This window comes from Ochotona princeps, chromosome 11, assembly GCF_030435755.1.
Source record: "Ochotona princeps isolate mOchPri1 chromosome 11, mOchPri1.hap1, whole genome shotgun sequence".
Taxonomy (NCBI): domain Eukaryota; kingdom Metazoa; phylum Chordata; class Mammalia; order Lagomorpha; family Ochotonidae; genus Ochotona; species Ochotona princeps.
In genome coordinates this window covers 62330541-62358466 of record NC_080842.1, presented here as the reverse complement: position 1 = coordinate 62358466, position 27926 = coordinate 62330541, and the positions used below count along the sequence as shown (strand labels likewise).

Below are 27926 nucleotides of genomic sequence, written 5' to 3'. Positions count from 1 at the left end.
TCTTTAATGCAAGTCAGGTAAGGCCATTACTACCGCAAGCATTTTTTTTAAACTGCTTTGTGACTAAACAAACACCGCAAAGTCAACCAAGCAACTAGTGTTTCGAAAGTAAATCCACACTAGGAAACTTGTTGAGCATTTACCTTTGGTTAGAGTTATTATTTAACGCACAATTTTGAATTCAAGTGTAATATGTGATAATAAAATAGGGTATTCTGGAGAGATTGGATCTACAGACTAAAAAAAGCAGAGCGAAACAACACAGACAGGGCTTATACAGCTTTTAGCGAACGGGCTAAAAGATTGAATTAAGTGCTGCAGTCAGCCGCTGAAAATACTGGGGGTTAAGAAGACAGAATGGTTGATGAGGAAATTGGAGAGGTTATAGGATAAAGATAGCTGGAGATAGATCTATTCATTTTCTTCTAAAAGTCTTAAGGAAACACAACGAAGGCAGTCTTGGCTTGCGGAGGGAAGTGCAATACAGGAAACATTAAGATAGATTTGTATGGAAATATCACAGATCACTAGAAAAATTACAGACCAAATTCATTACTTCATTCATCCCTCATTGCTTCAGAGGCCGGTTCCTGAGTACCACGTTGTGCGAGAAGACCAAAGAAGTTTCCCCAAAGCTCTCACAAACCCAAAGCAGATGCTACCGGGTGAGCATCTTCAAGAATGGGACCTAAACGGTGTAGCATGTTCAGACAGCCCCGACAGCATCCTTGAGGAGAAAGGCTTTGGGTTGGCACAACGGGAAGCGATAGAGAGGATTACTAACACAGTTCAGGGTATGGCTGGTAGAACTGCAGGACGACACACACTTTTCTAAGGCAACCGTTTTATTAAAATAATCCAGAAGATACAACCACTCGCTTTTCTTTCTTTCTTTTTAACCACTGAAGTGTGTTGCGGAGCTGAATGAAAAAAGTAGATAGATTAGCAAAGTAGGACAGGAAGCGAATTTCCACAGCTGGGCTTATGAATTAAGAGAGGACCCAAAGAAGCCAGGATGAAACTCTACAGCTGGGCGGGCAGATGGCGTTGGCTGTCGCCCTTCAAAGCAGAGCCTTCCACAGTCCACAGCTCCTGGAGGCTCTTTATCCAGACAGCAGGCCAACTCCACGACTTTTCAGTGTGGGATAGAAGCGATCGGATGCAAGCACAGGGGCGGGAAAGACGCTACGCTGTAGGGCCTTGGGACCTGGCCACTGCCTTAGCTCCCCGAAATGCTCATTCTGGAAAGCTCGTTCCTCAGGTGCTCCGTTTGTTAGCGGAGCGAGTGACGTCACCTGCACGGCGGCTTTTCACAAGCCCAACTCTGGTTGCCAGGCAACCCCTGTTCCGCGGACGCCTCGAAGCCACTCTGCTATTGGCTTGGGGGACGCAGCGTGCGCTTGACGTCACTGACAGGCGCCGCCAGGTCTGGGCCGGGCGCGGCGTGGAGGCTGGTGTCCAGGAGCCCCGGGGTCCGAGCTCGGAGCGGTGGCTGTTGGCCGGCGGGGAGCTGGGCAGAGCTGCTCCTGGGGTGCAGGTCGCGGCGGACAGAGCGGGTAGGAGGGGGTTCCCGGCGCCGCGGGCGCTGCCGGCCTCCCCGCGGTTGGCGAAGTGGAGGTTCGCAGCCCGTGCAGCGCCCGCCGGACCCAGTTAGCGCAGCAGCCAGCCCGTGCCTCGGCTTCTGGCCTGGGCCGAGAGTAACCCTCGTCCCTCTTCGTGGAGGCCAGCCGCCCCTTCTCCTGTGTTCTCCCTGTCTTCCTCCTCCTTTGGCTCTGACCCGGGGAGCCAGGGATGTGGTAGCAGGTGGTCAAGTTGTTGGGAAGGCGGAAAAGATTTTGAGGTTCTCTATGGTTAAAAAAAAAGAAAAAGATAAAAACCTAAGTGGCTGTGGACTTGGGTCTCTGCAATTTGGAAATTGCAGAAGCTTGAGGTGCAACTCAGCTTCTTGGGGTGGGGGAGGGGGCGCCCGTTAGGCTTTGGAAACTGTAGATGCAGAATTAAGGCTTAGGAGCAGACTCTCCGCTCAGCTCCTGAGACGGTAGCCAGCAGTTTGTGTGGTGGTCACAGAAGCAGGACAGGGGAAGACACGGCGGGGGCAACGCTTTCCAAAGCCGTGCTGGGCGGCCTGCGGTCCCTGGAGACGCACCTCCGTGCTAGAAAGCCCCTGGGAGCGGGGTGGGTCCCAGGATGGGGCCCCTGCCCGTCTTGTTTGCGCTCTGAGGCTGTGTCAGGTGTAACGGGGGCAGGGCATCCGTGGGGTCCAGCGTCTGTTGAGAATCTGTGGTTTCATAAAGCAGGGGGCAGGAGGAGTGCCACGGGATCATATCTGTAAGGTGAAGTAGTGCCTTGCTATCTTGCACTAACCCTTGACCCCACCGAGATGCTGTGAGGATAAGAGGAACCTCCTCCTCCCTTTATGGACAGCTTGTGTCCAGGCCAGTTGCTGGGGGATATGCCCCCAGGTGGATCCTGTATGTAAAAGAAAGGTGTACCTCATTTGTCTTTAAAGTGAAGAAGGATGATTTGAACAAGTGAAAAAGTGGCTTTGGAAAGAAGTTCTTTAGGATGTTTGAAAGAGGACATAGAAACACCTGATTCATCCCCGTGTGTACACATGTGTTACGGGTAACATCAGTATGTTCCACGTCAAACCTGGCCAGGCTTGGCAGAAACGTTGGAGGCCCAGTTTTAGCTCAAGTCTTTCAAGCGGAAAATCTTAGTGACGTTTTGAGCTTATTAGGAGTACTACGCGCCTTGTCTCATCCGTTTATTACAGGGACACAAAGGAAGATAATTTAGTTGTGGAGTTGGCGGGGACGGCTGCGAAGTGTGAATCATGTGGCTGGCTGTTCTTTCTGTGTTTGTAGGTGACCGTGTTTGGGTGTGTCTCGTAACTGTGAGAACTCCAGTGTCAGAGGAAGTTTACCTTAGCTTGGATCACCAGGTTCATGTTCAACCAGATTTTCCAAAAAGAGGGACACGTTTCACTACATCAATCAACTAGTAAAAACTAGTGTCAAAAAAAAATGCCGGCTAAAGAATTTGATGCTAAGGGATAACTATCCTTTAATCAAAATGATTGGAACCAGAAGTGTTTCCGATTTTGAATTTTTAATTGCATTGTAATATTTGCATATGTATATTAAGGTATCTTGGGTATAGTTCTTACATGCAGAAATGATGTATGTTTCATGTATATACGACCTAAAGGCCATTTTATAGAATACTGTTTTTGTTTCTAAAGCCAACTTCCACGATGTGTGTACTTTCCCACTCTGGCATCAATAGCATTTCTGATTCCACGCTTTTGAGTTAGGGATGCTCAGCTGGCGAAAGCTGCAACTCAGTGTGCGCCGTGCGCAGACACCGAAGTAATCATCATTGTCACTGAAATGTGGCCATGCTAAGTGGCCTCCACTTTAGAGTGAGGGGGACTGAGGCTCTGCGTCATTCCTTCTTTAGGATCTTCACCAGACCTAGAACATGCTAGAACAAGCCTGTGGAAAGAGCCTGGAAGTGCAGCAGCAGGTTAACATTTAAACCTTTTCCTGTTTGTTTCAGAATATTGTTTAACAAGTTTAATGAGATGTTTAATAACCACATTATTGGGCAGTGCCTTCGGGGTAGAGCTGAGCTGTGGCGTTGAGAAGTAGAGCAGCTGCTGGCAGCGGGGTGAGAAAGGGATGCCAGCGTGCAGATTGGGGAGATTCAAAATGTGTGTGCAGAATAGTCTTGGATCCAGCCTGGCTGCCTGGTGCTTTGCTACATTTAGTTTGAAATATCTAACTAAATTTTCTTGCGTGACACTTTGTCCACCCTTGAAGATGCGTGTCATTTGTCAGTTAGGTGGAAATGATGTCATAGGAGAGATCATTTATCACTGTTCATCCTGAAGGAAGAGGAAACGGAGGAGTTAAGAGGCGGCGTCCTCCGATGTTTGAAAACTTGTTGTGAAAGTGGAAGAGGACTATGTTGTCTTAAGATGTCACAGTGACTGTCATGGCACGAAGTGGGAAGAATAACTGCCGTGTCGTGGGGGCCGGAAGGCGAAGTGATCTGAGGGAGGGAGGGAGGGAGGGAGCCAGGTGGAGTGCAAGAGGCGTGTCCCTTCCGGACCCGTCAGGAAACGCTGCGGAGGAACTGGAGAGGAGCGAGGCCTGCAAATGCCGGCGGACAGTGGGTGTTTTGCTTGCTGGGGACCCATGTTTAGCATCATTTGGTTGGAAATGTTGGTGTGAACTGGAGCCTTCCTTCAGGAGAAAAGGGAGGACTGCGGAAGGCTGTGTGAAGGCTTTGATGTGTTATCTTGTGTGCTCAGCTCGGCAGGCTGGCAGTATCACCCATTGTAACAGGCCAGGAGCTAGGGCTGGAGATTGAATGAGCCACCCGTGTTCATGACAGCCTGCCACTGGTACGGCTGAGATGCTGACCCAGCTCTGAGCCCACAGTCCTTTGAACCTCATCAGCTGTTCGGACTCTCAGTAGGATGGAGTGTAAAGAAATGAAGGGACAGAAGAGCGGAAGCCTGGCGGGACCACGGCTGGTGGAGCAGCAGATGATTGATAACGTAGTGTGACAGCCACAGTTAGGGGTGCGCTCCTCAGGAAGCCTGAAGGACGGTAGACAGGAGTCGGCCCGGTTGCTGGCCAGGTCAGAGCTGACCAGCACGCAGTGACATTTGGAGGTCAGGTGAGACCCGGGCATGCCAGACACGCCGTTCAGGGATCCGACCTTTGTGTTCTGATGTGGCCAGATCACAATTGGAGCTGCTGCTTCTGCTTTTTTTGTTTTTTTTAAGATTTTATTTATTTTTATTGGAAAGACAGATTTACAGAGAGAAAGAGAGGCAGAAAGATCTTCCATTCTTTGATTTGTTCCCCAGGTGCTGCAAGGGCCACAGGTTAGCTAAAGCAGGAGCTTCTTCTAGGTCTCCCTTGTGAGTGCAGGGTCCCAAGGCTTTGAGCCATCCTCTGCTGCTTTCCCAGGCCACAGGCAGGGAGCTGGATGGGAAGTGGAGCAGCTGGGACACGAACTGGCTCCAGTGTAGGATCCTGACACATTCAAGGCGAGGACTTTTAGCCACTAGGCTATCATACCAGACCCTGCAGTTTGAGCTTCTAACAGTATGTTTTGACAAGCTAAGATAAAAAATTGCGCCAGGTCTTCTGGAAGATGTTTTTAGTTTTGCTGTTCTCAAAACTGTTGAAGTTGACTTACTTTGATATTTTCTCATAAGTCTTTTTAGATATTTTGTGTAACATAATTGTTTTGTCCCTTGGCTTTTCATACTGTTTTAGTTGTTTGTGGTTTTTCTTTGCTTGCTTCTTAACTTAGTTGAAGGGGGAGAGAAAGAAAGATTCTTTCCCTGGTCCAGTCCCCAAACAGCTGTGATAGCCGGAGCTGGGCCTGGCTTGAATTCGGAGCCAGGGAATCCGTCTAGGTGTGCCATGAAGGCGGTGGCGACTTAGGCGCTTGAGGAATCATTGGCTGTTTCCTGGAGCGACCTTAGCAGGCAGCAGGGACAGAAATGGAGTGGTAGTCTTGCACCAGGCACTGCGACACAGGAAGCTGACATCTCAGGCAGCTTAACCTGCCAACATGCCTGGCCCTGCAGGGACTGAAATCAGATCTGTGTTCAGGAGCGTCTCGGGCAGGAGCCCGGCTGTTCTGACTGCGGCCCCGAGTTTGTGTCTTTATAAGGATAGTGAGTGCCCCTACAAGCAAATTTTGAAATTGAATTTCATCTAACTACAGGAGGAAGAGGCACGTAATGCAGAGAACAGATCCTGGAGGTTTGCAGCTGAGAAGCAGAGGACCAGGTACTGGGAAGCCGAGTTTCGCCGTGGCACCTTGGCACCGGGCGAACTTGATTGCCCTGACCTCTTTTTGTTGCTGGTCTACGTTTTCCAGGAAGCTGCGATCGAGGGACAGCATCAGGTGTACAGGTGAAACACAGCGCCACAGTTCCCCAAGGCAGGTGGTCCTCGGCAGCCGCCCCTCCCGAGACTGCCAGGAAGCCTCATCCTCGACCTAGCGATAAACTGAACCCTAAAACCATCAACCCTGTAAGTATCAAAGGAGTTACCAGCTCAGTAGGTTTTCTGAATGGGCAGTTAACGCACTGTTGCGTTGTTCCGAGTTCTGTCTGGGATTAATTACCTCTGCCAGTTTTGAGCTGGTGAGGAAGCAGACCAAGCGTGAGGAGCTGAGGTCCTGGGGTGCACGCCCGGTGCGTGAGGACCCGGGACGGTGTCCAGGTGGACCCGCTGAGCACGTCCTGTCCTATTTGGTGACTACCATTTTGGAACATAAATTACCTATCAACTTTATTTTCTGTTTTTATTATTTTACCGTATTGAAAAGATTTTCTTTTCAGTCATCATAGGATAATTTACCTACTTGCAGGGGTGTAGAAATGACTGAGCATTCCTCGATGTTGTATCAGCTTCACCCAGTAAGCCAAACAATAGTCTTCCCCTGTTTTACTTTATTGTAACAATTTATACTTGACAGATTTGTACACATAAAAGTGCCTGAGTTACACCATGCTTGTACATGAGGCCCAGGTGATGCCTGGCCTAGTGTGTTCAGTTTAGAATTAACTTTTTTCCTCTGGAAAAACTTGGGTTGGAAGGGCAAGTATGAGATACAGCACCCAAACTGTAATGAGAGGGCTTATTTATAAAGCCTAATTTATGTTCTACGTAATAACCAAAATAGGAATATTTTTTCATGTAGTTATAATTCCTAAGGAAGAAGAATAAGGTTTTTGATTTATTTTTTGTGTTTGTTTTCATTTTTTCATTTGAAAGGGAGAGTGGCGAGAGACAGCCAGCCTTTGCGGGGCCAGGCGGAAGCCACGAGCTCACAAGTGCTCTCTGCCTTCCGTGTGCAGTAGGGAGCTGGGCCAGAAGCAGAGCAGACAGGACCGGAACTGACACTGGCTAGGACTGTCATGGCCTGTGACCTCACTAACATCGCAGTGGCCCCAGGAAACAAAACTGTTGGTGCCCAAATTTACGTTTTGTGCCTAAGTCCTCTTCGGATCGCTAGTGAGCTGTTCGGAAGCTGCCGCTGCTGTGATTGTGTGCTGCTGTCGCCCTCTTCCATCACCTTGGAGAACAGGTGTAGGCGTCATCTCTTCCTAGTAACATGGAGCAACACTCAACGAGTGAAGTGACAGAAGATTTGTTGAAAAGGCAGAAAAGTAAAGGGGTAGAAGGGCGAGAGAGAGAGAGAGAGAGAAAGCTTGATCTCCCACCTGCTGCTTTACTCCCATATGGCTGAAGCCAGGAGCTAGAATTTCATCCATTTCTGCCACATGAGTGGCCGGGGTCCATGTTCTTGGGCCCTCAGTTGCCTTCCTAAGCACCTTAGCAGGGAGCTGGGTACGAAAACACCAGCTCTGCAGTAAGCAGTACAGTTTAACCCACTGTGCCAAAGGACCGGCCCCAAGAAGTTATAATCTAAGATGAATCCAGATACATGTGTGAGGCTCTTACTCCGTTCTCAGTTCTGTTATCTAATCTTTTAATGTGTAAGAAAACCTCAGTCTGTTTTGCAGAAATGTAGCTTCCCTGGCCATGTGTCTGTACCATTTGTGCTTGGCTGGAAGGCAAGTAGGGGATGTGCTGGTGAATGAAGGCACTCTCAGTTTCCCTGGGCATCAGCTCTGCTCCCAGCCCTCTTGGAAAGGCACAGTCAGGGTAGGGTGGAAAAGCCATCAGCCACCCTCAGACCTCAGAAACAAGTTGGGGATGAAAAGGGACCAGAGTAGTGGTGCTGCATGCTAATCCTCTGCCTATGGCTCCAGCATCCCTTATGGCTGCCAGTTCGTGTCCTGGCTGCTTCATTTCAGATCCAGCTTCCTGCTTTTGGCTTGGGAGAGCAGTGGAGGATGGCCCAGGATCTTGGGACCCTGCACCCACATGGGAGACCTGGAGTAAGCTCCTAGCTTCGGCTGAGTTCAGCTCTGGCCCTGTGGCCATTTTGGGAGGGAATCAGCAAGTTGAAGATTTTTTTCTCTTTGTATGTCTCTCCTTTTCTGTCTATAAAATCTGCTTTTCAAATAAAAATATATTTTAAAAGGACTATACAAAACGTGGTAGTCACTGCTACCACCAAGAGGGTTGACAGTTCCTCACAGTCTGTCGCTGAGTAGGCGTGATGCCTGTGGTACCAGTTTGTCTGGCTGAAAGTTGGTATAGCCATTTGGTGTGAGCTCAGTGGGGTTAGGATCGATCAGGTGTGACTAAGAAGTGATGGAATCCTTCTCTCTTTATTTCAGTTTGGTGAGCAGCCCCGAGCCCCTTCTGCGTTTGCAGCTATTTACTCTAAAGGAGGTATTCCTTGCAGGTAAAATCTATACAAGTTTTGATCGACCGTATTCAAAATAGTTGAGTAAAATCAATGTAGTATTGAATCTAAATGTATTTTAAGTTTTATTGTGATGTTGAAATAAAAGTGACATTCACCCTGGCTGTTGTAGAAATCCATGAAATTGTTTGAGGGCCAGTTCCAAGTGTAGTTGCCCAAATCGGCAGTAAATACCAAATCAAGAAATTGAATGGACTCCCTTTTTTAATTTTTAGGATTTACTTATTTGACAGGGAGTTACAGAGAGAGGGAGAGGCGGGGAGGGGGAGAGACAGAAACGAGGAGACAAAGATCTTTCATCTTTCACCTTTGGGTTCACTCCCCAAAAGGCTACAACAGGTAGAACTGTACTGATCCAAAGACAGGCACTTTCTTGTGGTCTGCTGTATGGATGCAGTGTCGCACGCACTTGGCCATCTTCTGCTTTTCCAGACTGTTAGCAGGGAGCTGGTTTGGAAGTGGAGCAGCCGGGACTCAAACCTGATGCCAACATGGGACGCTTGCGGTGCCTCAGTAACTTTACCTGCTTCACCTCAGGGCTGACCCTGAATGGGCCACTTTTTAAAAAACATTTATTCGAAAGGCAGATGTACAGAGAGAAAAATCTTCTGTGCACTGGTTCACTCCCTGGAGTACCTACAAAGGCCAGAGGTAAGCTGATCTGAGGCTAGGAGCCAGAAGCTACCTCCAAGTCTCCCATGTGGGTGCAGGGTCCCAAGGCTCTGGGCCGTCCTCAACTGCTTTCCCAGGCCACACGCAGGGAGCTGGATGGGAAGTGCAGCAGCAGGGATAGGAACCTGCACCCATGTAGGATCCTGGCAGAGAGAAGGCAAGGTTTTAGCTACTAGGCTGTTGCGCCATGTCCTGAGTGGGCCTTTTTGTTTTGTTTTTTAAACAAACACTATTTCAGCATTCTCAAGTTTTCACAAGTTGCTAGTAAAATATTCTTTTTTTTTTTTTTTTTAAGGATTTATTTTTATTAGAAACTGAGATATACAGAGAGGAGGAGAGACAGAGAGAAAGGTCTTCTGTCCGATGATTCACTCCCAAAGCGGCCGTGACGGCTGGAGCCCAGAGCCTCTTCTGGGTCTCCCACGTGGGTGCAGAGTTCCAAGGCTTTGGGCTGTGCTCAGCTGCTTTCTCAGGCCACAAGTAGGGAGCTGGATGGGAAGCACGGCTGCTGGGATAGAACTGGCACCCATATAGGATCCCAGCAAGGACTTTAGCCACTGGGCTACCACGCTAGGCCCGATAAAATGTTCTTTTTAAAGTGGAAGTTGGCAGTTTGCTGAAATTTTTTCTTAATTATTACATGTAGTTTTCTTTTTCTTTTATAAATAAGGTTGGTTTGTTTATTTGAATGTCACAGAGAGTGAGGGAAAGCTAGAGATACTGCATGGACAGCCGCAGTGCACTGGCTGGGCTGGGCCGATGCCAGGAGGCAGGAGTTCTGTTGTCCCCCACCTGGGTGGCAGGGACCCAAACCCTTGGGCCATTGTCTGCTTTTCCTAGGCCATTAGCAGGGAACTGGATTGGAAGTCATGCAGCCTGACCCAAACTGGCACCTTCCTGGGTTTCTGGCATTATGGTGATGGCTTAACCCACGGTACCACGTTGCAGCTCTCTTGGCAGGGCATAACTCTTACTGTCTTTCTTGGCAGACCTTGATACTGGTGTAAAGAAAACACACACATATGTATATACAAAACAATATTTAAAAGTTTACTACTAATAAGCTTTTATATTTTTTAGTATAGCTCCAGTTTTAGCTTATCTAGATAATCGAAAATTTAACTTTAGAAATAATAATCAAAATTTGCCCCCAAATGTAAGATGTGTCATTTTTCATGCTCTAAGATTTTGAAGGGCTAGTGTTGTAGTGTAGCAAGTTAAACTTCACCTGCAGCATGATCATCACATACGGGTGCTAGTGTGATTCCTGACTGTTCCATTTTGCAACCAGTTCCCTGCTGACGTTCCTAGGAAGGCAGTGGAAGATGGCCCAAGTATTTGGACTTGTGTAAACACATGGGAGACCTGAAGAAGCTCCCGACTTCACCTGGCTTAGCTGCTGGCCATTGTGGCTGTCTGAGGTCTGAGGAACGCATGGAAAATTGCTTTCTTTCCTACTCTGCGTGTGAAACTCTGCATTTCAAGTAAATTGCAAAAGAAAATTTTTTGAGTGAAAAATAAGCTTAAGAAGCAACTATTATCATTTTATAACTTAGATTCTGATTGAAGCCCTATTTTCTTTTTCCTCAAAGTGTTTGACTGTTAGCCACATTATAGAGACCTCTTGCATTTGTGGGGACACACACACACACACACACACACACACTAAAAGGGGGCTAACAAGTCAAGACAGTTGCAGAGGAGTGTGAATGGATTTGAATGTGATGATGAGGCCATTGTCAGGGTGTGAGTGTATTTATACATGCTTTACTACGTATCAGTAATGCCTTGATAAAAACTTTTAAAAAACAAGGTGGAGAACTTCAGGGGCTACCGGTTTCTTTTTCTTTTCTGTATTTTTATTTTTTTTGGTTGCAGACAGAGAAGCTTTGTTTGCAAAGTGACCAGGTGAATGTGGAGAGATGAGGAAAGGACTAAGTACCTCCCGAGAGAGCGAGCTGGGAGGTGGGGTGCCTCTGGAAAGGAGAGAGGGAGAGACACAAAGGCTTGAGGAAGGTCTTAGAAGTTGCAGTGTTCCCTGACCCCTCCTGTGCGAGCACCTACAGGTAAAGGGTGTCCTTTGTAACCCAGAAGGACCCATTCCTTTTCTGGTCCAGTGTTGTTCTCTTTAATAGGAATACAATCAGGTTTTCTTTCAGATAATGAATGGCGTCTGCGTTCATGGGAAACTGCTCTTTTCTGCTACATTTTGTTTGCCTCTGATTTTTCTATACATTGCCTGTGTTGTCTGAAAGACATTAGGTGGAACGTATGTGTTAAGATTACAGCTCTAATGGGCCTAGCGCAATGGCTCAGTGGCTAAAGTCTTCACCTTGCATGTGCTGGGAGTCTGTGTGGGTGCTGGATCGTGACTCATCTGTTTCACTTCCTGTCCTGCTCCCAGCCTGTGAGACCCGGGAAAACAGTACAGGATGGTCCAAGACCTTGGAACTCTGCACCCATGGGAGACCAGAAGTTCCTGACTTCAAATTTAATCAGCTCTGGCCGTAGAGCCACTTGGGTAGAGAATTAGCAGATGGAAGATCATTTTCTTCCTCCTCTTTGTAAACCTTCCCTAGTCAATAAAAATAAATAAATATTGAAAAAATTACAGATAGCAATATGCCAAAGCAATTGGGTGCTTTATGTGGGGTTCCCAGTTTTGCCCCACAATAGGAAGTTTTAGACTGGTTGTTAGAATGTCTTGGTACTGTCTTGTGGCACGTGGCATTCCACCATGCTGCAGAGGAGCCCTGACAGGTGTGCTCTGAGGAGGGTGTGCCTTGGGTGAGCAGCTCACCACTGCTTTCCTTGTCGCATCCATGGACTTCTTTGTTTCAGGTTGATACATGGTTCTGTAAAACACAGATTACAGTGGGAATGTCCTCCCGAAACTCTTCCGTTCGATCCTCTTCTTATTACCTTAGCTGAGGTAAATGTTTGTCTCTCTTGAATATTTATGAACAAAGTATCTTAAAAGTTCTGTTTTGTAGCTTGTCCTTAAATGACATGTACTTTTGAAATAAGCACAGGCATTGCAACACCTCTGCAAATAATTGCGGTTCATGTATGTTTATTATAAAGTGATGGATCAAGCTTTATAAATGTGAAATTAATCTCTGTGAGGCTCTGTAAATGATAGAATAATTCTACCGGAAGTGCGGCCAGCACCGGCCACGAACCCGGGCACTTCGAAGTGGGTCGAGGAGATCTGGAGCAGCATCTTGGCCGTGTGCCACGGAGCTGCTCAATGTGACGTCGGGTTGACAGTGATTTGGGAGACAGAAGGAGACAACTAGAGGTGCCTTCTGGTGGTGTGCCTGCAGTGCCAGGGCGTGGCTAGAGCTGAGAGCCAGGATGGCAGCCGGGTGTGCCTTGTGGCTGCAGGCGTCCAACTGCGGGAGCCGTCCCTGCCACCTAGGGCCGCCTGAGGGGGAGGCCAGAGTTGGCGGCCGGGCCCGCCAGGGTGGGTCGCTGGTGTCTGCGCTCCCAGGCTAGCCGCCCGCTCCTGACCTGACGTGTTATACCGGGAGAAGAGTCGGCACAGTCCTGCCTTCAAGTGAACCAGTCAGTGAAACCCTCAGGAGTTTTTATTTCTAGAATTAGAGGTTGAAAAATGAGTTTACCAGTCTTCTGTTTAGTTAGCGTTTTTAAGAATTACAATTATTTTTTAAGAAAAATAGATAATGCCATGTTTATAGAAAACATTACCCTAGTAATAGGTAATCGAACCAAAAGCCTCAGGTTTGTTGTTTTTAATTTACTTAAGGAAGTCGGAGGGAATGGGCACATAGCCTAGTTGTTAAGACGCCCATGTCTCATATCTGATTGCCAAGGTTTGCTTCCCAGCTCCAACTGCAGATGCCAGCTCTCTCTCTGCTGGTCATGCAATCCATGGGGGCAGCAGGTCCTAGTTGCCACTGCCCTGGATGGAGTCCCCAGCGCTGGGCCCAGGCCAGTCCCAGCCATCTGGGGAGTGAACCAGTGAGTGTAAGACTCTTCTCTCAGATTTCTCAAATAAATAAGCACGTTGTTGTAAGAGGCCTCCCTTCTTCCCCTGAAACTAGTTGGGTGGACTGATTTAGGGGTAGTGTGAGAAAAACCTTTTTCCTGTTGAAATTGCACAAGTATGATGACACATTGAAATATCTAGTTCAAATATATTTAATCTTGTACATGGACTTCTCTGAATACTACTGAAGACTGCCAAATTGTTTTTAATAAGGCTTTGTTTTTATTACTTTATGCTCAGTTTGCAGTTACCTTGTTATAAACAGTGCATTTTTATGGATTGACTATTATGAAACTTGATTCTGAATAAGCCTTTTCAACTTGGCATTAAAGATAGATTAGTGATGTGTCCTTGGTTCTCTGGTCCTTGTCAGGATCAACACATTTATAGATATCTTTAAATATCTAATGTGTTTAGATAGATGCATGTTTCAGCTAATCCCAGGGTACAGTGTGGACTCTTTTGGGAATTGTTTTTTATTTTTTATTTTTTGGTTAGCATTTATTTATTTGAAAGTCCAAGTTAACAGGGAGAAAGAAACCACTGTTTGATTTGCTTATTCCCTCCCCGCATGACTGCAACCCTGGTGGAAGCCAGGAGGCTGGAACTCCTCCTGGGTTTGCCACATGAATTCAGGGGCCTAGGTGGTTGGGTCGTCTTCTGCTTTAGTAGGCACGTTAGCAGCAAGCAGCATCTGGAATGGAGCTGCCAGGGCTCCAAGTGGCACTCATGGGATGGCCTGTGACTTGACCTGTGCGGTGCCAGCTCCTTCTGGAGGCTTTGTAAGGAGCTACGTTTATGCCACAGAGTCAGTCCATTAGAAACCTGTTGTACAAACACTAGCACTTTATTTCTGTATTTGATTGAATTTCAGCCTTCTTGTTTAATTTGCGGCAAGTGTGACAACACCAGTGTTCAGAAACCTGAAGGAAAGGAAACATCGCTCACTCTGGGAGCAGATGGTTTAATTTAAAGGAAAAGTTAATTAGAAAGTTAGAATTAGAAAATTAGAATTTCTAAGCATGACTTAATCTACTTCACCAATAATTAGTCAAAAATCAATATATTTTTCTATTTTGTTTTTTTTACTTTATTTTTTCTTTTCCAAAGATGTCAGATGGACCTTCCATCTGGACTTACAATGATTGATTATTTCATAAGAGAGCTATTTAATTATTTCTTATGCATTTTGGATAGAAGACATAAACAGAAATGATCTACAAAAGTTGTTTCATGGTCTTATATTGCATCCTGTTAAAAATGACATTTAAAACCTTAGCATGCTTTTTGTACAAAGTGCAAGATTTGCCTTCTAAATATCTTAATAGGAGATATAAAATATTTAACTGAAGGAACTACATGTTAGAAACTCTGTGATCTAACTAAAAGTGTAAGATCGGCAGTCCAGCTGTTCTGTTCATCATGGCGGTTGTCAGTGCAATTTTAGAATACTGCCGGGCTGTGTAGCCGTGTCAAGGTGCATGGACGGTGTTTGTAGCAGCCTAGTGAGTTTTTATTCTTAATTTGTACTTATTTCATTTGTTCTTTGTTACTTTATTTTTCCTTTTGTCTTGCTTTCCTCGTCTCTTCATTCCCTTTGGTGGGGAGAGGTTTCCTTTCCCTGTGTCTCTTGTTTCTGAGTGTAACTTGGAATGAGAAAAGCGATAATCAGACTTTGCAGTTTTCACTTGAACTAGTCATGATTCAGACTTTCTGTTAGTGTGATAAAATGGGTCAGTAGATGACTTTTTTTGTTCTTCTTGGCAGGGTCTGAGAGAGACTAGACATCCGTATACCTTCGTGTCCAAGGAGGGCTTTAGAGAATTACTTCTGGTCAAAGGTGCTCCTGAGAAAGCCGTGCCTCTACTGCCTAGGCTGGTGCCTGTGATCAAGGCGGCTCTGGTATGGCCTTGATTTCCTCATGCTTTCAAAACATGGAGGAATGACAGCTTTGATATAATTAGCCTATTTCATGTGTGTTTTCTGCTTCAGGTTATATGCTAATTAGTCAATTGCCTGTGATTTTGATGCATATACAAAATTAGTGTGTGCCCCTGTTATTGAAGGCTAGATGGTTATGGACTTAGAGAGGTTTGGGTTGTACTCTAGGTAAAAAATGACATTTTAAGTAATTGAAAAAAACCCCTAGTGAACGTTGAAGCAGTCCTTCAGCTGTAGATAGCTGTGTCAGTGCTTACTTGGGCCGGAGAGTGGGTTAATTTGCTGGTGTAGGACGCGGTCCTCTGCTGCACGAGCTCTGTTCAGCTTTACTTCTTCCTGGCGGCATGGAGAGAGAGCCAGCGAGCTTGCACCTGTTGCTTCTCTCGGGCCACAGTGGTGGGGGTGGACCAGGCCTCACCCAGTAGCCCAGAGCTCCGTCCACATCTCTCCTGTGGTTGGGAGTAGTTAGGACAGCCTCTGCCGTTTCCTCGCATGTGTCAGTAGAGTACTAGGGCTGACCTGGAGCGGTGGAACTCACACTGGAACTCTGACGTGGGACTGACTCGCAAATGGTAGCTTATCGCACTGCACCACAATGTTATTCTTTGTTTTACAATCCCTGGGTTTTGCTGGCTAGCTTCTAATTCTAATTGCACAATGTTACTTTCCTTTTGCCTTGATTTGCCCTCCTTCCTAACCCATCTCTCATTTTTTCCTCTTTGTTCCCTTATCGTTAACCAACTGACGATCTAGGGCCACGCAGATGATGAAGTGTTTGAGAGAGGACTGAACGCTCTGGTGCAGTTAAGCGGCGTCGTTGGCCCTGCTCTAAACGCCCACCTGAAGCTTCTGCTGACGAGCGTGAGTGCCGTGAGAGCAGTGCTGCCCTCCTGTGCATCGTGTCTTCATGCCTCCTCATGATGAATGGACTCAGCCTGTAGAAAATTACCCTCACTGAAATGTAGAGTGTGGACCTATAGTTCATAACGCATTTTCTGTAGACAGTATTTTCTTTAATGCTTTTGAAAATTACAAACCCACCTATAGGAGCAGGGTTTAGCATTGTAATGAATAGTAAACAAAATGTAGATAAAAATTCAGTATAATCTGCCATTATTGACTGGCTGTGAGTACTAAGCAGCGCTCTTTAACGTTCTGTATTTATATATTTCCAAAGTCATGTTTTTTATATTTCTTTGTTTTTGAGTTTCTCACTGGGTTTTTAAATTAATTCAGGATGGGTTTTTTTCCCTTGATGTGTGTAGTTGAATTTGCCTTTATCACAGCTCGGCACTGGGAGACTAGAGTCAGGGAATGCCCTGGTCAGCCTTCAGGGTTAGGAGGACTGATGGGGCTAGAAGAGCTGCAGGTTACTGATGCTGTTGGGCAGAGCTCACAGGTACAGCAGGCAGCGAGCCAGGGAGCAGAGCAGGACCTGGGAGGTTGGCAGCAGAGCCGCAGTTGTACTGGCCTGCCTCTCCCAGCGTCCCCAGTGCAGTGGTGTGGACAGCAGTGTGTCGGACAGCATGCGCGGAGTGTTGCCAGCTAGGTAAACACAACCTGAGCCTTAGGATACAGGGTTTGATTGATTGATTGATTTATATTTATTATTATTTTAAAATTTCTTTTAAGGGTTTGTTTTATTGTTTGTTGGAAAGGCAGAGTTGTAAAGACTGAGAAATCAAGGAGGAGAGACCAAGAGGTCTCCCATCCGCTGGTTCACTGCCACAGGTCACAGCGGCCAGAGCTGAGCCAGTGTGAAGCCAGGAGTCAGGAGCTGCTTCCAGGGGTTGGTTTCCCATGTGGATGCAGGAACTCAAGGACTTGAGCCATCTTCCACTGATTTCCCAGGCCACAAGTAGGGAGCTGAGTTGGAAGTGGAGCCGTGGGAACATGATCCGGCGCGTGTATCAGATGCTGGCATCACGGCTGGCTAGGATTAGCTGGCTAGGCCAGCATGCCAGCTCATTATCCAGAGTTTTTATTGAGATCTGTCACTCAGGCCAGTGTTCTGCTGCGTGGTAGGCATGACGCTGAACCCCAGTGTAAGTTACCTCATGAACGTAGATAATCTGATGAGGCCCAAAGACCCCAGGCTAATAAAGAGCCTCTTATTTAGCAAGACATTCCAAAAACTTAAAAGTTACTATTCGAGGCAAGGACCAAATTTTCTGCGGGCAGGCTTAACCCTGACTGCACAGGGTCGGAAGGTCAGAGTGGGTAAGAGGAGGATGCCTCATCGCAGCTGTGCTGGACCAAGCAATGGAAGTAGGGAAATGTCACTGCGACCTGCTGGGAATCGGCTGTTGAACCTTGCCGCATGAAAAGTGTTAAAGGCAGAAGAGGAGGAGCCTGGCACGTACATGCTTATAAGCTCTCAGGTAGCAAAGAGTGTGGGTGACTAAGAAGTTCACGTTATAGTGTGAAGTGATTGATTTGAGATAAGAGTTGTTCAGTCCTCCAACAGATGCCCAGCACGGGCAGTGTAATGGTACAGTCAGACAGGCGGTCAGCCCCTGCACGTGGGCTTCCTTAGCTGAGGGACAGGAGAGGGGAAGGTCCAGGGTGGGGAGCCAGAGAAGATTGGGATGTGGTAAGGGAACTGAGGAACTGAGGGGTCACATTGGAGTCTTCCCTAGTCTTAGAAGTCAGGTGAGGACTAGGATCTTGATTTCATAAATGTTCCCTCCTCCTGTGTCAGGGAGAAAAACTCAGAAACGGAGCTGTACACCTTTGGTTCATTTTCCTTTTCCCTGTCTGAGTTGAAGAACTGACTGGAGGGATTCTGTCCGTCCTGGGCTGTCTGCACTTGGGGAGTTTCTAGATACCATGGAGCTGAAGGTGCTGATGGGAGAGCCCCGGAGCTGGGCCGTGTGAAGCCCTTGTTCTGAGGCAGTTCCCTGCGAGGCAGGCATGCCTTGGCTGCCAGGGAGGTGTTGTAGGGCACCCCCACCCTCACCCCCACTTGCCACTCTCGGGTAGGAACCCTCCGTTTCCACACTAGGTGTTTATCGGAAAGAAGGATTCCTCTTCTAGAAAAAAATTTCAAAACAGTCACTAACTGCTTCTGTACAGCTCACTTTTTCTTCTTTGCAAGCTACTCCTAAATCGTAGCCCTTTCTGACCTTCTGGCTGGGAGATTCCTAGACTTTGCAGACGCTCCGGTTAAAGAAGTATGGGCTGGGACCCAAGAGTCTGTATATTTTAGCAGATAGCTCAGCCAGATGATCCTAATGTTGGGGGTTCCTGGATCTGCCTCTGGGCCTTGTGGGAAGGAGGGGCAGGGCTCTTCTGTCCACTTAACAGTTGGCCTGCTGCAGGCATGCAGTCACCTTGGCGGGGCCAGAGCAAACAGCTCTGCAGGCCTTATACAACCCACAGACCTATGTGCCCCATGATATATATGTCAGTAGAGCACAAATGAGTAGCTTAAATGACCTTAGAGAACATTCTTGTCCAGCCTGGGCATTTCTGTCTGCTACTTGCCTTTCTTGCATTTATCTCTCTGGGAGTCTCTGTCAAGAAAAAAATCTTTCATTAATAACAGTAAGTTTATAGGCTGTCATGCAGCATTTCAGTACATACATATGATCTGTTCTGATCAGGTCAGGTTAGGTTAGGTTCTCCTCCACGTTACTTTGATGTTTTGGGGCTCATATGTTTGCTCATAAAATCCGTAACAGGTGCTTGTCCACTGTGGTCACTCAGCTGCACTGTGTGAAATGTGGAACCTTTCTATTTAGCTTGTTATTCTAACTGCCGTTACCCTGCTATAGCCCACCCTACTTCAGTAAATGAATAAGCCAGACACAGACAGATACTGCTTGTTCTCTCATGTTCAAGCTGAGAATCTTAGTCTGAACACAGACTATTCATTGCTAGAGACTGAGAGTGTCTTTTGATTTTGCCTTTTTTTTTTTAAGATTTATTTTTATTGGAAAGACAGATTTGTAGACAAGAGAGGGAGAAGGATCTTTAACTCAATGGCTCACTCCCCAAATGGCCACAGCAGCCGGCGTTGAATCGATCTGGAGCCAGGAGCCTTTTCCCAGTCCCCACATGGGTGCAGGGTCCCATAGCTTTGGGCCATCCTCCACTGCTTTCCCATTCCATAAGTATGGAGCTATGTTGGAAGCGGAGCAGCCAGGACAGGGGATGCCACTGCTTGCAGGTGGAGGATTGTCCAGTTGAGCAATCATCCCAGCCCCAACTTTGCCTCATTTTTCATGATTGACTCACCAGCCATCCTCTTTAATGGAGTAAAGTACTCTTCCTGGGTGACCTTCATCCCTGGGAAACTGACTGCGTGACAGACCAGGGCCTGTACATGTGTTGGCTGAATGACCAGTTCTTGTGTGAGCTTCCTTCCTATTTTCAGAACGGATGCCTGAAACAGTCTTGCAATAAGGAAAAGGTTTCTGTCTTTGGCAGAGGTAATCAAGATGTGTGGTGGGCGCTCACAGCTGGGCTTGCTCCGAGGGCGGAGTGGGCTGTCGCTGCGCCTGGCATTCTGTTCTCAGTTCTCTTGGGCTCGATTCTACACAGTGAGGCCCATTCCGAACAGAGCCTGTGAGATCAGTCAGCTACTTTTCCCTGATAATGTACGAGTTATGCTAGTCACATAAATGCTCCTCTGTGTGTGTGTGTGTGTGTGTGTGTGTGTGAGAGAGAGAGAGAGAGAGAGAGAGAGAGAGAGACTGAGGGAGGGAGGGGGGCAGGCAGGCAGTTTGCCTTTTCTCTTAGGAAAATGTCTTTTAAAAGCCTAGCTATATATCATACTTCACATGCCTTTGCAGATCACAAAATGGAAACGTGTGCTATTTCATAGAAAACTGGATCTCCTACTGTATTAGATTTTGTGGAATTGGTATGCTAGCTGTATTGTAAATTATTGTGTGTTGTATTTAAACAGGGGACAGGGTGTCTTCTATGTAAGCTTTAGTGAGATGTTTCCTAAACAAAATCTTAAAATCCAAAAGTATGGCATACTTATGATTTTAATTATGCTTAAGATAAACATGGTTAATTTTAGAAATCATGTCTTTTTGTCTCCCCGATCTGATTTTAAAAGCTTTCCAAGAGACTGATGGATAAGAAGTTTAAAGAACCAATCACCGGCGCACTGCAGAAGCTGGAACAGCACGGTGGCAGTGTAAGGAGGACTTTCTTCAACTCCTGTCTTATCGTTCCTGCTACTACTTATATTGCAGAACTGACTGTATGTTTAACATACAAATATCATGTTAGCTACAGGTGCCACACGGAAAACACGTTCATTTTGGAGCTGGGGTTTCTTTCCTGATCAGGTCGGGCGGTTTGATGCTTTGCCTTAGACCAAGGTCATGGAAATCCATGCCTCTCCTTTCATTGCACTGCGGCCATTCAGTTTCACTGTTTGTATTCCCTGTCAAGTATTTCAGATGTTTTTGTGTTGACCATTGGAACATTTAGAAACTAAAGAATTAGAGCACTCAGTGCAGAGCAGTATGCTTTTCCTGAGTTTAATGTCAGCCTTTTTTTTCTTTTTTTTTTATTATTCATTAATTACATTGTATTAGGTTAATAGGTACTGGGATTTCCCCCACCCCTCCCCACACTCTCCCCCCATGGTGGACTGCTGCACTCTGTTACATGAGCACAGGTTAAGTTCAGTTGAGATTCCCTCACTGCAAGCATATACCAAACATAGAGTCCAGCATCTTACTGTCCAGCCTAGTTCAACAGCTTCTTGGGGAGACCTTTTTTAAAATGTAGAATGTCTGTGTAAGCCAAGGTTGCAGTGGCACTGTGCGAGGACAGTTACACCTGTGAGCTCTGTGTACTCTGGCGTGTGTACACATGTCCCCAGACAGCTCAGCACATGAGCCAGACCTTCCAAGGTACAAAACTGTGTGAGTACTACATGATGTTCAGTCACTACATTTGTTGAATGTTAATATGGAAAAAAACGTTCAGATGATCCAGTCTTAGAGTCTTATTCTCATAAAGTTGTTTTGTTTTGGAGATTACATTTAGTCATGTTTTAATGATTTTAATGATAGAGTCACAATTTAACATTACAAAAGTTTCATTTTAGGCACTTGTAAAGAATTTAACATGTTAAGCTTTTGCTAAATTGCCTAATTTGACAAGTTCAGTGGCTTTTAATATTCTTTCCATAAGTAATGCCTGGGACAGTATGCATAGAGGAAGTAAATCGTAAGCCTAGTGGATGATGAATTTTGCTGTGTTGGGTCCCGAGTGGTTGAGATGTGCAGTATCTTCCCTAGTTTATGTCTCCTCTGACCAGAAAGGAAATTCTTGCTTGAAAACACATGAAATTTCTCCGAGTAAGTCTTTTGCCTTTGTTCCCCCGTGAAACTTGAGTGAATAGATGCTGTGTTCCTTGGTGTGAGGCTCTGCCAGGATACTTCCGCCCGTCCTCTGTGCTCAGAGGAAGAGACTGCAAGTGTGCTTGTCGCGTGTTGAGATTCCGAGTGAGAATACAGTGGTGCTACATGAGCAGTCTTGGCAGCCGGAGGGTTAGCAAGTGCCTGGATTTGCCTTGACTCTAGGAACACATGATACTAAGGAAGAAAGGATGGTGCAGCTATCTCCTTTTGTGTTGCGTAAGATTTTAACAGTGAGTGATTTATTTGTGAGAGACTTTCTGTAGTTACTTTGCGATCATTGATGGAATTAATGAATGCTCTTCTGAGATCTTAAGGGCTTATATACCCATTGTTTTCTTTAAATGGTAGAGTGGAGCCTTTAAGAAACAGCCTTCCCAGTTGAAATGTCACATATCACGTTTCTTAAGACTTCTGGGCAAGTGGAATTAGCTCGTGGTAGTGACACTTTCTTATAATCTTTATACTTGCCTAAAATTGAAGCTGATTATCCCAGAGCGTGGTATAATTTTCTTTGAAAGAAATGTGTATTATACTTGGACACATCTTTATTAACTAAGAATTTATTATCTGGGAGGTACTTAGCTGAGTTTATTTAGGACAGTGAACTCCTGTAATCTTCTGTGTAATCCTCAGATTTTGTTCTCACTTATGGATTAAGAAGCTGAGGTGTAGAGAAGGGACTGGAAAAGCTTAAATTCAATTCCTGATCATTTGTCTCTTAAATATAGCTTTGTTTTGTTAGAAAAAAATTCCACTACTTATTCTGTTATTTACTTTGGCCTGTGAATATTTTTAGGCATTTCTTGAAATGTCATACTCACCAGGGAAACTCAGTGACACTAATGACACTCAATGGTTTTCTCTTAACAGGGAAGCCTTATGATCATCAAATCTAAAATCCCAACCTACTGCTCCATCTGCTGTTGAGTGGGAGAATCAACACATTATCTTACTATCTGGTAACAGATGTCTACCGTAGACCTTGGGTGTTCGTGGGACTCTAGCAGTTCATTCTTTTATAAACCACAGATTCCAGTCAGTATTTACTAGGTTAATGAAATCCCATATTAAAAAGTACTCTAAAAAAAGTTATAATGGAACGTTACACAGTTTTTAAATTTTTTAATGTTTGTATTTGAGAAACTATGTGATCAGATATTGCTGCGTATTTGTTTTCTAGTACCTTTTTATGTTTGTAGCTGTGTATTTATTTTTATTCTTTGGGGGGATTTTATATTTACTAAGGCTATAGATATTGGAAATAGGGGTACCACTGTGAACTCAGATGTAAGTATATTTTATAACATAGAATGCTTGGAAAACTTACAAGTATGTCAGTTTTTACAACTTGATAAAAGCACCTAAACTTTAGGTTTTTAGTTCTATTTCATAGCCTGCAAATACAAATGTGCACATATTCAGAACTTAAAATTTTAAAAACTTAGAATAGTAAATTTAACAACTTGATTGTTTTAAAAGGCCTTTGAAACACAACCTGTAGAAATAGTTTAAAATTTTGATGTCAGAAGCTGTACCTCAGTCTGCCAGTGAAAGGATCTACAATACAAAAACGGGTCCTCCATGGTGTGGGGCTAGGGACTTGAATGGCTCCATCGAGTTCCGCTTGGAAAGGAATCGAGCTGAGCAGTGTCATATGTCAGGTGCACCGGGGATGCCTTTCCTTGGCTCTCCCACAGTGCCCATGTGGCAATTCTTACTTGAAAATTGGAACCATTCCCTTGGACGCTTTGTCCGTCAGGCCTGTCTTGGCTCCCTGGTCACTTTCTTCCTTTAAGTCCGTTTCAATGAAAGGTGTGTGCAGTCTGAAAGATGCCCAAAGAGAAAAGTTATGGTTTACAACCAGTAGTAACCAAGCTTAGTAGAATGAAGACCTAAGCACAGGAGAGTTATAAACATTTTATTTTGCTTTTATTTTTTTGTTTGTAATACAAAATGTGCACGTTGAGTTTACACAAACACGCGATGGCAGATTTCAGTGTACATGTATTGTACTACTTTTAATTTCTACACTGGTGACGGCAGGGCGGCTTTCAACATCCTCTCTACACCAGAATAGATACCTGATTTGTTGTTGCAAAGACAGTCGCAAATTTCTTCCTCCTGCAGCCTCTCGGTCTTTCAGGGAAAATGTGAGTATCTGGAGTAATGTTTCGCCAGCTTTTCAGTTTTGGCTTCAGATCAGTATTAAGAATCTGAATGTGGAGAGTTTTGTGATGAGCTAAGTCATGTACAGTCAAGTTTTGAGCACTTGTATTCAGGTAGCAGTTCTTAGTATAATGGAATCACTGGTGTGTCAAAGTGAATTCTGCTTTTCTAAGTGATCATTGTTGCAATCAATGTTTCTTTGATCCTGAATTACTAACATAAACTTGCTGTGAAAAGTTTGAGGGAAACGGGATAGATAGGGACTTAAATATCGGTAGGGACTCCTTATTAATAAGCTGGAGGACAGATATCCTGAGCCTTTGCATGTCTGTAAACATCCTTGCTTAGTTTCACACCTTTTGGAGCTTCTACCTAATAACAGTAGAAAACGGCCTGTATGACTAAACAAATCTGAAATTATGTACACTTCCTAGACCTTGGCTGCAATGCTTATCAAAATAACTTGTTAGGCATATGCTGACATCTGGTAATAAACTAATTGGTAAAGTATTATAAAAAACGCCAGATTAACAGAAAAGCAGCAAATTCATATAAATTGGGACTGTGTGTTTAGTTTTGTTTACCTAACATACAAATGGAATTATACCATTACAGCCATGAAAATAATTTTGGAAATTAAATTGCAGATGTCAATATTTTAGAAAACCGTTTAAAATCCTAGGACCATACATACAAATGATTAGCAAAAAAACACCGACAATTTAAAATCACAGATAGGTGAAAGCCTTAGTAATCCCATGGCTAAAGAATCAAGCCAGCTTCTATAACTTGAATATTCAGAGTCTAAAATGAGTTACAACATCCCATGAACTCAGTGATAGTATGAAAGTGATGCAAATTTAAATCTTTTGGGGACTGCTTTATCTTAAAACAAAGCTTGTTTGCATAATACGCTTCAGTGAAAAGCTGAGCAATCTATGCTAAAAGTGGTAGCTCCAGCTTCATGTGGTGGGACAGTTCACATTTGTCTGTTCGAGTGAGGATCTATTGGAAATTAAATCACATTTTCAAAGAGCTGCATGGAGCGCATTATGTTTTCATCCTGTAAAAGAGAAATGGGTCATCTTCAGCATGTTAACGAGGAGGATACTACCCTGCAGCTAACCATCGCCTCCTCCCAATCACTTCCCGCACCAAGAGCTCAAGCACCAAGTGTTTTCTGTGTGAGAATGATATTTACGTGTGTACGCTTTTTTGTTGGGTCTACTGTCCTTACTGGTGCTAATAGACACTTTTCAAACTCTCAGGCCAGCATTGAACATCAGAAGCTTAAGGGAGGTAAGTTAGAATGGAAGGAAACATCGTACTAATAGTTGTGTGGCTGTTACAGGAATGTGGCCTTTTGGAGCTGTGGGGAAGGAGTGGCCTTTCCATGCCAGAGGAAGGATGCTTGGAAGAAACAGAAGCTGTGTCCACGCATCATGGTCTTAGAAATGAGTGAACAGGTCTGACCTGGGCTTAGCTGTTGGATGTGGGTAACACTGAGTTTATAACTAATGGCACTTACTGGGCTCAATAAAAAAGCCATTTCTTGTCCACATTATGCTAAAGTAATGGCCTTTCTTTTACAAATAAGATACACACTTTGTGATATATACTTGGTGGTAGGAGAATTTTTAACTCTGAGAAATAATATGTATTATTCTCAGTTCATGAAAAGGATACAGATCTCCCATTCTTGTTGCATCCTCAAGGATGAATACTCCAAAGCATCTTGGAAACAGACAGCACATGAGGAACTCCTCTGTCTCTCCTGGCTTCCCACACAGGGAGCACTGTGCAATGCTGGTTGGGAGACTTGATGCTTGTGCGCAGGGTGGAGGGCCAGACTCCCATGGTGTTAATGTTTGTTCAGCTCGTGGTGGCCCGCTGGGAACACCCAATCCACTGCACGGCCCCAACGTGACACTGCTTTTGCTCTCGTTACTTACTTTTTGGCAACTTTCAATGAACTCATCAATGGTAACAACCCCATCTTTATTTTTGTCCATTTTCTGTCCAGGAAAAAAACACAAAGCTTTATTCAGATTTAACCCCCGATCCTTTCACACCTGAACACTCAGGAAACTGAGGAAAGAGAAACCCAGCTGCCTGGGTGTGCTGAACTGCTTTGTTCAGGACCGAGTGCTTGCTTGTGCGTTAGAATCCCAGGGCCACAGTCCTTTCTGCTGTCACCTTTCAGTGCGGTGTGGCAAAGGAAGTCACTCTACACTAGGTAAACGTTCTGCCTTCCCAGTGTGACGTCTCAGGCAATTTGATGAAACTTAGAGCTTTGGTTTCTTGTCTGTCAGATGAGGCTACTTAGAGTTTATACCCTCACAGGATTCTTGTGAGAAGTGAATTGTGAAACAGGATGTACTCATTGATGATTTACTGTTCTACTTAGGAAATAGTGAATGTCCATAAATGTGTTTATGAATAAAGTTAGGGTCAAAATTATTAGAAGAGTAAAATAGCAAACATTGCATTGTTTTGTCCCTTTCGGGAGCACTCCTTTTGCGTGACTGTGGTGCTTTGCAAACACTGAAATGTGTACTGCTAATTGTGCCCCTCCCTGTTTCTGTTCCTACCTGGAAAAATGTCTCGACGTGTTGTCTGGGGGCATCTTCTTTGAGGACAGGATATGTGCATTTGCCCATCATATCATATATTGCTTTCATTATATCAAGCATTTCCTGAAAGGTAAAAGGTACCTATGATGAGACTACACAGTGTATAAAGCAATCAGTCAGAGATGCTCTGAGAGATTTTGTATGCAATTTTAATTTTTGTTGTTGTTTATTTGCTTTGGTTGTTCCAATAAAAAAATTGGTAAGCATCTTTCTGCCATAATAGCAGCAGAAACAGAATGTAAGGATTCTAAGCTTGGTTTTAAAATGAAGCAAATTCCCATACACACAATGTGGTCAAGAAAATCATGTTTTTAAGTTTGGCTTTCCATAAACTCTCACTGTTTCACTGATTTGCCTTATCTGTTGATTATCAGTACCACTTATTGAAGGACAAAAATCTTGTCAAGAATAAAAGATTAAAGAAAACCTCCATTTCGAATTGTTAAGTTCAAAATCCATTAGTTTTTTTTTTCCTTACTCATTTAGGTTTTAACTGAAGAAGTCACTTAAAGAATGGTGAAAAGATTGACACTCGAAAACCCCTTTTTAAGAAACAAAGCAAAATGTAGTAATCTTATGTGAGTTGTAACAATACTGAAATGCTTAGACAGTCAAATTGGTTGCTTGCTGTTTCCTGCTTATTTAAATTTCACTTAAAAGGTGTCTGGATTAGGTTGATTTTATATACTCAGACACACACTTTGAGTATCCAGTTCTCATAAATGATAGTTTTTGTGAAATGGGTGAAGCTTTATGTTTTCACCATCGGTAGGCAGCATGGACTTCGTTAGAATTCATGCTGTGTGGTAAGCATAAGCAGTAAGAACATGTTTGTCTGAACCCCGGAAACTGACGTTTCTGAGGCACGTGGGTACTTGATGTTCACAGTATCCAAGCAGCTAAGCATCAGCTATTCAGGGTATGCTCCATAGGCATGAATACTTAATATTCATGCGGTCTTCCAAACCGATTGGCAGTTCCCATTCTGGCCCCATGTACCTTCTGGTCACAAAGCATAAAACCTATGACCACTTATCAAGCTGTCGTGTCATCAGCCTCACTGTGTCTTTCCAGTACCTATCATTAATCCTGGGTAATTTTTTCTGTGAGGCCCCTTGATCAGAATTCAACTGTGGGGAAGGCTAATGAGGCAGAAAGAAGGCCACATGAATAATGAGCGCCCTGAGTATTTGAGTAATACTTCTACCCATCCAGAGCAAGGATAACCGATTTCTTACCCTTGCTCCTTGGCTGTGTTGTAAGTTGATTTTGTAAACTATAATGTGAATTGCTTTATTTGGTCTGTGAACTTTCTGGAATAGCCTGCCAGGAAGTACATTTGGAGATCCCACAGTTGCAGCAGAATCCGTATGATGCTAACACAGATGCCATCATACAGGTAAAACAGTATGATTTCAGGTCAAAAACAGTAACAGGTTTTGCATAGATTCTTTTCATCTGATTCCAACCAGAATCTCCTTTCTATTCACAGTATTACTAAGATGCTAGTAGGCAACAAGGATATAGATTTTCAGGTGTGTGTCTTATATATACAGGCCAGTTCAAAAATATTCATGGGAAAATGACATTGAAAGATTGAAGCCTCTGGCATTTAGTCTGGAAGGAGACCATAAACTATCCCTATGTAGTCCAATTTTTTTATACATTTCCTTCACTGTTTAATAAAATGTTTTGGATTTCCTGAAAAAAACAAATTAATACTTGCAGTGGCTT

At 44.7% G+C, this 27926-nt stretch overlaps 2 protein-coding genes across 5 annotated transcripts in view; one reads left to right on the top strand and one right to left on the bottom strand.

Annotated features, from left to right (window-relative positions):
- Positions 1-1459: 1459 nt before the first annotated feature.
- On the top strand, positions 1460-22488 carry PACRGL (parkin coregulated like). Of its 2 annotated transcripts, XM_058670434.1 has the most exons (9): positions 1472-1556; positions 5755-5819; positions 5911-6065; positions 8288-8355; positions 11890-11980; positions 14828-14962; positions 15755-15862; positions 20073-20153; positions 22264-22488. In XM_058670434.1, the coding sequence occupies exons 2-9, from the start codon at positions 5771-5773 to the stop codon at positions 22318-22320; spliced, it is 744 nt and encodes a 247-aa protein (XP_058526417.1). In that variant the 5' UTR covers positions 1472-1556; positions 5755-5770; the 3' UTR covers positions 22321-22488. The 2 variants fall into 2 exon arrangements, with proteins under 2 accessions (XP_058526418.1, XP_058526417.1); XM_058670435.1 differs by lacking the exon at positions 14828-14962 and having other exon boundaries at positions 1460-1556.
- A 1687-nt stretch (positions 22489-24175) lies between these two features.
- Positions 24176-27926, bottom strand: part of KCNIP4 (potassium voltage-gated channel interacting protein 4) — a 193231-nt gene continuing 189480 nt past the window's right edge. For 2 of the 3 annotated variants that reach the window (XM_004579178.4, XM_058670261.1), the window contains exons 6-8: positions 26151-26255; positions 25512-25574; positions 24176-24622 (exon numbers count right to left, since the gene is read on the bottom strand). In XM_004579178.4, the coding sequence (XP_004579235.1) occupies positions 24575-24622; positions 25512-25574; positions 26151-26255 (216 nt within the window). In that variant the 3' untranslated portion in view covers positions 24176-24574. The remainder of the gene's footprint in view (positions 24623-25511; positions 25575-26150; positions 26256-27926) is intronic. The other variant, XM_058670260.1, reaches the window with a different exon arrangement.